The 10,271-nt window shown below is 35.2% G+C and overlaps 1 protein-coding gene across 1 annotated transcript; it reads right to left on the bottom strand.

The window, feature by feature from the left end:
• Positions 1–2,104: 2,104 nt before the first annotated feature.
• Positions 2,105–6,983, bottom strand: pax1b (paired box 1b). Its single transcript, XM_058756003.1, has 5 exons — positions 6,750–6,983; positions 5,096–5,701; positions 4,047–4,180; positions 3,304–3,499; positions 2,105–2,613 (listed from the first exon to the last, which is right to left on the bottom strand). The coding sequence occupies exons 1-5, from the start codon at positions 6,757–6,759 to the stop codon at positions 2,543–2,545; spliced, it is 1,017 nt and encodes a 338-aa protein (XP_058611986.1). The 5' UTR covers positions 6,760–6,983; the 3' UTR covers positions 2,105–2,542.
• Positions 6,984–10,271: the final 3,288 nt, after the last annotated feature.

Below are 10,271 nucleotides of genomic sequence, written 5' to 3' on the forward strand. Positions count from 1 at the left end.
ACACCCTCATTCAGATAGAGATGTTTGCAACTGGACCATGTAACATCTCACGTTACCTGCCGGACATGCCTGAGCTAACACAAGAGGTAAGCTTTGAATAAGTAAGAAAGAAGAAGCTGCAGACGGGACAGATAAGAACCAATAGTTCACTCAGATGAGAACTTATACGCATTCTGCTAAACAAAAGCAGGATGGTACATTAAAAAGTTTGCCCAGAGTTGTAATGACCAACTGTTTTTTCCAGGATAGTTGTTTTCAGGGTGTGCCTGGTTTGATTTGATATCTCTTGTGTAAATATTTTGCATGGCAACTGATGCATATGCTTAGACCTACAAATAGTTGTGTTTAAATCTACAATAAAACTTGGATGGTTTCTGACTCCTTCGAATTTGAAACCTGTGCTTAAAATACCTGTGGAAGCATTAGGTTAAGGTGATACTACATCTCACCTGATCTCACCTGGCCAAGACTTCCCTTTAAATGACTTAATATGCTTTTAATTATGAATCCAGGCAGTTAAAGGGATAGTTCACCCAAAAATAGAAATTCTGTCATCATGTCGGCATGTTCCAAACCAGTATGAGTTTCTTTCATCTGCTGAACATAAAGAAAGATATTTTGAAAAATGTGGGTGACTAAACAGTTGCTGGTCCCCATTGACATCCATAGTATGGAAAAAAATACTTTGAAAGTCAATGGTGACCAATCAGATGGGTTACCCACATTCTTGAAAATATATTTTGTGTGTGTGAGAAGCTTATATAGATTTGGAACAACTTGAGTAAATGATGACATTTTTGGGGGTGGAGTGCACTGTCCTTTTAAGGCCTGTTCACACCAAGGGCGATAACTACAGGCTAATGATAACTATGTAGCTTTAATAATCGTTCTAATTCAGCGAGAACAGGGAAGTCCACACCAAAACTATAATGATAACGACACATGGGAACGATAGTTGGAATCACTTTCAGACGGTTTTTTTTTTGTTGTTGTTGTTTTTTTTCCTGCTGATGAATGATAAAAACATTGACCGCTAATCAGAATTCATAATGCTTTAATTAGTACGGGCCTTTAAATCTGCAAACAACATATCTGCGCATGCGCGTTCGTAATAAACGTTATCGGTCTGTGTGGATTCTGTAGTTGTTATCTTTATAGTTTTCGTTCTTGGTGTGAACGGCCCTTTAGGCTTGCTTTCTCCTTAAAGTAAAACCAGATGTTCCTCAAGTTCAACACACTTTACAGTGTGACCAATAACTTCATCCACAAAGTTAGTAACATTCAGTCCTGCTTCAAAAAGTGTAACAAAATAATAATAAAAAGATATCTCGGGATTTTGAAGCGCTGAATTCGGTCCTACCGATTTAGCAAACATTTAAATACCAGGCTATTCTTTAAAAATGAAATCGCTGAAACGTTAAAACGTTAAAATTCGCTAAATTGCCAAAACGTAAAGCCTAACGTTTTGGCTTTGTTATTATAATTATAATATGCCTATTATTATAGCCTAGTTATTTTAGGAAAATCGAACAACTAATAAGTGGAAAGGTGGTATCAAATAAACTAGGCCTATCCAAATTAATTTGGTCAAAAATCAAAAATTAGTTCGTCTATCGGAAAATTAGGCTAGCCTATAGATTAAAAATAAATTAAAAATAAGGTCAAAATTGCAAATAAAAGTGTATTAATTCAAGTTCAACATTCAAAAAAGTACAAATCTGGAAATATCCCATATAGGCCTATTATATGACGCTTATAAGGATAGTTCAGTGGGATCTAGTTGTTTTACTAGCTATACTTCTTTTTTCCTTTTCACGATAACGCATCTTATTTGTTACTTGCTTAATTTAATACACTGTTATTTTTACTAATTAATTTATTGGAAATATTTTGCACATCGTTTATGTTTATAAAAGTTTATCAACTTTTACATTTAAGGTCACATAAACGGACTTGCAACAGTTTGATTGGATCGTCTATCTGTTTATTTTTATGGTTGTCCGAGCAGATCTTCTGTCATGTGAACAAACATCGACAGCAAAATCCCACATAATCTCTCTGTAAACATGTTATCTAGACTGTGACTGTTGAGCAGAAAAGACAGTTCACTTTTGACATGCCTTTATTAAGCAGAAATGAATTTATAAAAATAGAGGTGTATATGTGTATTAGGCTAGGCCATTCATTATCATACAGACAAGAAAATGCAATGACATGGACAGTTTCATTTCATTTCCCCTCTAACAATGTTGTTTTGCTAACAAGAAAATATTCAAACAAATTGCAGCCCATTTATAACAACAGCCTGACGCTAAATTTATTTGCACCAAAGAACAAGGAAGAAAAAAAACAACAAAAAAATCTACTGCAAATATTGCAGAAATCCTCTGTGGTATTTCCACAGCTTCAGATCCCACTTTTCCATAATGGTGTGAAACATTCAGGTGTGTTTTATCCAGAACGTACTGCTGAATGACTTCTTGAAGCTGCACGTGAAGGATGAACAGATGAAAGTTCTTTTTCTCTGGTTGTCTTTGTGTTTTTATGACTCTGAGAGTCCATGAACGGCGCTCAGACCCTCGTGCTGCTGTTTGCTCAGAGGACTCTTTCTTTCTGCAGGAGCCAAAAGAGAAGAGTGTTTATGTAGCAAACAAGGTGTAAATGAGCCATTCAGCTGTTTGTAAAGGCTATGCTTCCCTCACAACGTCACTGTGACCTACACTGTATTTGTTTGGGGTACATTTAAAGTACAAACTGGCAGCTGTGGTACAATGGAAGGCCACAAATGTCATAAAAGTTCATTAAAATCGGCCTAAAATAATGACGTCAGAGTAACACAAGGAAATAATGCAATAAACTAAATAACATAAAATGCTAAATAAAACACTCCAATGCACAAAATAAGAATGACAAAAAAGAAGAACATTTTTAATAAAATATAAACAAATATGATGGTTTATGCAGGAAATTCGTTTCACCACAAGCGACTGCTTTTTACTTGGCTATGAAAAAGTTGCATTTTACAGTAAACTTCTTAACAATGTAGACTTGCTCTGTACATAATTCATTTTTTAATGTTTTACAGTAAAATACTTGTATTTTTAATATTGTATCATTATTCATATATATTACTGCATATGTGTGTGTTACAGATTTTTTTTTACATTCATTTTCAGTTAAAATGTCTAATTTGTGCATGTTCGTTGCAAGATACTTATACTATATTCTACTAAACATTATTATTATTATTTCATTTATTTCGTTTGTTCATGTTTTCGTGTAAATAAGAGAGTTCAGTTTCACCTTCTCGGGGCGGGTTTTTGAAGGATATGGCGCTGTGCAGGTTAGGGCTCTGTATCATGGTCCCGGTGTTTGGATGGGTGAGACTCGCGCCCTGAGACTGCCAGTGCCCGTAGTTACCGGCGTGTCCACCGTAAACACCGTACTGATTGGCGGAGTATGCGCACGCAGGAACATATCCCGATAAATTTGATGAACCCTAAAAATTTAAAATAAAGTTTATTTTTATATTAGCAACAAAAAGAATAATTTATATATATATATATATATATATATATATATATATATATATAAACAAAAAACTGAAAATTATATTATGAGAAAATTAAATGCAATTAACAAACTAGAGTTCATTTTTAAGAACTCTTAATAATAACGCATTATTCTATTAAATTTACAAGATCCAATTTGACAAATTATGGATGAAAAAAATAAAAGGAACATTTGCACAGACCTCTCGAACACTTACAAATAAACAGGTTCTTTATTGGAATCCATGATTCCATGAACTTTTAATTCACAAAACGTTCTTTACAGCGGAAAAAGGTTCTTAAGATTATTCAAATGTTCTTTACACTAAAAAAGGGTTCTGAAAGATTCTTTGGGGAACCAAAAATGGTTCTTCAGAGAAAACACCCAAGGAACTTTTACTTTTAAGAACGTTTGTTTATATTGTGAACGAAACTGGAAATTAAAAACGCACATGATAAAATAAATAAACCAATAGTCCCAAATTAAAAGTTCACCTGGGTGTACTTAATGTCACTCTCTATTGGAAGTTTGTCGATCCCGTTGACTCCGTGAACGGAAGGAAATGAAGATCTGTTAACGCCCGTCCAGTCCTCCATTTTCTGCTGGTAACTCTCTGTTCCGGCGATAGCTGTAAAAATTAATTAAAACAAAACCGGTTTAAATAGTTGCAGCTGTTGAACGTTAACAAAAACAACAACAAATAAAATAATAATTGATTACGATTTCAAGATGCAGTCTGATCTTGGAGTAAAACCTAAAATAAAGAACTGAACTTCAAATTGACTCAGTCTGAAAATTATACGGGATTCTTATGCACATAACACTGCTCACATTTAGAAATGGAAACACAACAAATGCATAATCAGACTATTGTGAGAGCGTTTGAATTTTTAATTTATTAAATTAAATTAGTTTCAAACGTGGGCTTCAAATTCTGCTCAGCAGAATCTCACATAAGAAAACCTTTTCTTTTTATTTTCTGCAATCATGCTTTAAACACTGATCTGAAGAACCTACAAAATAACATCAATAACGTTTATTCTCCAAACAGCAGAAGTAACACATCAAGAGTGCAGAAGCAATGCAACACTAATAATCCAAATACATAAAAGATTTCCCAAACACCTCATCATTCTCAATTTCTATAGCTATGCAAACACGCTCTCATACAATATTTTGCCAATAATTTGGAACTTTTGCATTGGTTGACAAATTGGTAAAACGTTAAAATTACAATATAGCTGATAAATGAATACTTTTTAATACTCCCATTAATCGCATAAAACCAGCACTACACTCTTACAAATAAAGGTTCCGAAAGAGGGTTTTCACAGCGACGCCATATAAAGAACTAGTTTTGGCTCCCCAAAACATTTTAATAATCTAAATAACCTTTTTCCACTGTGAGAAACCTTTTAATAAAAAGTTTCCATGGATGCTAAAAGTTCTTTGTGGAACCATTGATGTCAAAAAAGAATCTATATTTTTAAGAGGCTACACCAGGATCTTGACGGCCTATCGATAATCCAGAAAGTGTGATTACCTGCGGGGTCCATGAAAGCCCGTATTCCTAATATATTGCTGACGGTGTGAACGGAGGGCCAGGCCCGGGACAGGCTGACAGACACAGACGGAGGACTGCCGAGTTTGGAGCCGGTTGGAGACATGGCGTTCTGGTATGAATACGGATACACGGGATTATAGGAGATCTGCGGCGGAGAGGGTTTGCTGTCGTACTGACTCGGCTGAGACAGGTTCCCAATCTTGTTTCTCAAAATGCGACTGATGGAGCTCACAGACGGAACGTTATATTTGTCGCACACTCCGTCGGCCAGCAGTCTGTCGCGTATTTCCCAAGCGAATATTCCAGGATCGCCCTGTTTATAATCCCGTATGCTCTTCACCACGTTTGGCGTCGTGACCCGGGGTTTACTCCCACCGATAGCACCGGGTAAAATGGAGCCGGTCTCGTTGTACCTGGCCAGAATTTTGCTCACACAGCCATGAGAGACCCGGAGTTGTCGGCTTATGTCGCAAGGCCTGATTCCGAGCTGCGCCAGTTCGACGATCCGGATCCGGATGGCGTTAGGAAGAGGCCGGCCATTGACAAACACCCCGCCGAGCTGATTCACCTCCCCGTACGTCTGATCTGCAAGAACCAAAACCTGTGTATTCAACATATTCCAACTAATACAGTGTACACACTCTTAAAAATAAAGGTCCCAAAAGGGTGTTTTTGAAATGATGCCATTTTTGGTTCCCCAAAGCACCTTTCAGTGAACAGTTCCTAAAAGAAAGATTTTGAAGAACATTTAAAAAAAATTAAAGAACCTTCTCTGCATTTGAAAGGTTGCAATGGATTTTCAAGGTTATTCACAGAACCACTGATGCCAATAAAGGACCTTTATTTTTAAGAGCTACCATCATTTTAGCAGCAGTTTTCTTGCACTGCTGCGGCTGTAAATTAAACCATCGCTCAAAATAATAAAAAACACAAAAAAATGAAAGCGCCACGATTTAACAAAGAATCTTATAAATATCTGTATTATAGGTTTTTTTTTTTTTTTAATTCAAGGGGTTTTCTGGCGGTTCTTCTTTTAAAAATATCAATTGGGAAACGGGGAACAAAAATAGGGACTAGCTAATGCAAAATTCAGACAAAAATTGTAGAGCTTAAAAACATCAAGATTTATTTTCAAGAGTAAATGGTTGTAAAGTAATCGACTTTAATCTAATGTAGTCTATGTTTGAGCTATCGAATATTTAGATGCATAAAAAGTTCATATATGATTTGTGCAATTTCTACTCTATAAGCATCCAAAGACACATCATGTTTACACAAAATAGTCTATACATAATTTGAACGGTGTAGGGGGTTCTCGCAACGATACCAAAGAAGCATTTTTGGTTCTCCAAATAACTTTTTAGTGAACAGTTCTTAAAAGAACCATTTTTTCCCTTAGTGTGAAGAACATTTTAAAAGTCTAAAGAACCTTTTTCCCTCCACTATAAAGAACCTTTTGTGGAACGTTAAGATTCCATGGATGTTAAAGATTGTTTATGGAACCATCGATGCCAATAAGAACCTTTCTTTTAAAGAGTGTATTATTATTACTATTATTATGAATAATTTTATTCTTTATTCCTGTCTGAGAGGCGTCATTCTGACCAGCTTTAACAGATCAAGAGGAACTTACCCATTTGCATCGTGATGTTTCCCTACTGTGGTTGTGCTCCTTTAACCTTTAACTGTGCTGCTGTAAGTCTCGTGCAGCATTGGAGGGGTCTCCCCGTGTCTCCCGTTAAGGACTGCCCTCTCCTTCGTTTTTACGACTGAAGTGTCTGAGTTCAGGACTGAGCAGCTTTTTACAGTAATCTTTAATCCACTTAAGAAAGTCCGTCCGTCCTGCAGACTGGCTCGTGCGCTCAATTTGACGCGTCACATGCGTCAATCAAACTAGACAGCTCGTGACTCCGCCCCGTCCTCAGGATCTGCCCCATCACGGATATGCAGCTCCTGCCATTTTAGGAGTGCCTTCATACGATAACTTATCTGAAAATATGGTATTTTAAGGCCTATATTCAAATGAATGGAAATGAAAGCGGGAATTGATTAATAAGCCATGCATGGATTAATAAGCCATTTTTTTTTCTAGTCTTTTATCTTTTACTGTTGGATTTAGGAGCCTAATGCAAATAAAGCGAAGTGTTAAAATAGGCTATGCAAACAACGCGATGTCAATGTGAAACTCCAATTTGTAACAGTAGCCATTCATTTATTATATAAAATATAGTATATTATAGAAGAATATAATAGGCCTATATAATTGTATCAAATATAACCTAGAACAATTTTATAAAACAAAATTACATTCTATGTAGATTAAAATGTTATTAAATAAAATATAATTATACTTCCAAATAAAAGTAGCTATACTTCCCGCAGGCGCACTGTAAAACACCCACTAAAATGAGAAAAAAAAATGAAACTTTTTAGTTGCTCAAGCATTTTAAAAGTGACAGAGAAAAAGTAAACACTTGGTGGTGGCTTCAACATTGCAACCTGCAGTTACAAGTTCTTTGCACTTTTTCCACTTCTTTGAAATTACGAAAGTTAGAAACTCTGAAAAAGAAATAGATAAACAATAAAATTGAATGCACATCACAAATATTGTTATTAATGTAACCTCAATGGATGGAAACGAAGATGTTATAAATGTTATTTACACTAAAAAGTGACTATGCATGAGCTATCACAGACGCAGTGGGAATTTTGGCTCAAATTCGAGAAAAAAAGTATGACAGCACCACCATCTTATGGTGAATTTAGGAATTACAAGCAGCAAGTGAAATTTATGTATTATTTTGTGGATTTATTTGCGTATTTATTTATTTATTGTTTTTGCAGGTTTGGTCCTCCGTACAAAACACCATATAGCCTATAATATAACACGTGGTTTTATTGGGTGTATTTGTTTGCCTTTCGCACAAAATAATAAACTAATTGGCATCCTACTGTAATTTATATTTTATTGATTAGAAATGTAAAAGTTGAATCACTACAGGGACAAAACGTGGTCTATATAAAGGCCAATTTAAACATTCTAGGTCAATGAGATTTATTTATTTACATTGATTTGATTTATTAATTTCGATTCATTGATCAACAAGGAAACACAACGACTTAAGAAATTTAAAAAGGTTTGTTATCCAGTAGGTGGTGTGCTAATAAAAACTTGAGGTTTTGTTTCCTCCTTTTTGGTGACATAAAAAGAAAAAGGGAATAAGGAAACGTACAAACGGGTTTTCTGAAATCTTTATGTTATCACCCTTACCCTAACAATTAGTTTTTTTCATAATTATTATTATGCGCTTTGCGTTTTAACTGTATACAGATACTTTAGGAATATGAATGTAGCTACAAATGTTGATGCCTTTTTCAGTGGCATATCAGAGTTTTCATATCAGGTTTTTAGAGGCCTTTATAGTGACTAGAACCACCTGCCTCCTAATTAACACTACCCTTGTTATTTAACCCATTAGTCGGTTGTACATACCAGACTGCACCGAAAGAGGGAGATAATGAGAAAAAAAAAATATTGCATTCCATAAACGTGTCAAAACAGAAAAAAATACCTACTTAGAATGTAATACTGTAAGAAACCCAAAATGTGGTCAATTCGTGAGAAACCGCGCACTTACATATTCTGATCACTTAAAAGACGTTAACTAGAAATTACATTTCGAAATGCAAAGAGGAGTAGAATTACGATGGGTTAGAAAAATTAAAGTCACATACTTCTCTTGCATGCAATTGACTAACAGATATTATCACTGCATTGTTTAACCCAAGTTAAAAAGATAGCAACATAGAACAGATTACTATCTAGAAAACTTTATCAGAACATTACCAACAGCACATAAAATAATTAAAATAACATAACATATAAAGAAAATAAAAGATAAAAATAGAAGAAAAAAAAAGATTTTAAAAATCAAAACATGTTGGATATATAGTTCTACTGCATATAGTTTACACATACAATCTAAAAAGATTTTACATTTACAGTCTGATGCCATAGAAGAATAGTTTAGTGAAATTCTGCTATTATTATATTCAGTCACTAGATGGCGCTCTTACCCAAGACAACGTTACATTGAACACGCATGCACACAAATCTGTTTTGTTTTTTTTTACCCCATGTTATGTTCCTGTCATTTTGACCCTGGATTTTCTTTTTCCAGAAAGTGCTAGCTAATATTATCCCATTAAAACACCAAGGGTATTTGCCCCCTTTTTGGGATTTTCTTCCCACCATTTTACATTTGTGGTGTTCCCGTGCCTACAAAAACTGCTTAGGCTATATATTTCCTTTTATGCTGTCTACCAAATATTACATGCAATCTTTTTGTCAACTTGTTTTTTTGTTTGTTTTTTTCAATTAGTATAGGTTTTGTTTTTTATTTTTGAACTGATAGGTCTCATTGATCTGAGCTTATGCGCCTCAGTTTCTGAGTGTAAATGATCCACAAATAATGCTTGTTCACGCTAAAACTGAGGTGCATAAGCTCGATAATGATACCTACGATCAATCAGTTCAAATAAACACAAAACCGGTGCGCATTTAAAGAAAAGTTTATACAAACAAAATATTGCATCCAGCTATTTCAGCTATTTAACCCTCATGCATTTCAGAGGACACTTGTTTCTTCACTTTACAACTTCCTTACAACCTCCTTGAGATTTGTTTCATATAGGCCTAGTTTTCTTGAGAGCTTGATCTGTGCACATTAAGCTTTCAAATCTTCAATCTCAACTGTATTATTCTACAACAAGGACGTCTTTTTGACCGCAGGAAATTACTCTCAAATATTTCGCTATGAATGTCTAATTTGGTTTTTATAAGACAGTCAAAGCTCCAAACATGAATGAAGGCATCGTTCATTGAGGCCAGTTGAATGCCATGACAACAAGGAGCGCGCTCACTTTTATTTGACCAGTTTGGGTGTATTGTGCGAGCGCGTCAATCAACCATTATTTCTGCGCCCCAAATAAATGCAAAACCTGATCTAGCACAAAAACTTCCAGAGGGAGCCTTTCATTGGTCTATTGTCCAGAGCTTAGCTGTTGGTTTGTAGATGTGTTTGCACAGTCCGACCACCCATGACGCACGCAGAGCCCACTGAACATTCACATCACATATACTGTCAGAAAGAGA

The sequence above is a fragment of the Onychostoma macrolepis genome, chromosome 20 (genome assembly GCF_012432095.1).
Source record: "Onychostoma macrolepis isolate SWU-2019 chromosome 20, ASM1243209v1, whole genome shotgun sequence".
Classification (NCBI taxonomy): domain Eukaryota; kingdom Metazoa; phylum Chordata; class Actinopteri; order Cypriniformes; family Cyprinidae; genus Onychostoma; species Onychostoma macrolepis.

Bases quoted from the DNA above. Each gene is read 5' to 3' on its own strand.
- pax1b (XM_058756003.1), bottom strand. The intron at 4,181-5,095 runs GTAATCACACTT...TAATTTTTACAG, and splicing joins GGCTTTCATGGACCCCGCAG to CTATCGCCGGAACAGAGAGT. The intron at 2,614-3,303 runs GTGAAACTGAAC...TGGCTCCTGCAG, and splicing joins CAAAAACCCGCCCCGAGAAG to AAAGAAAGAGTCCTCTGAGC.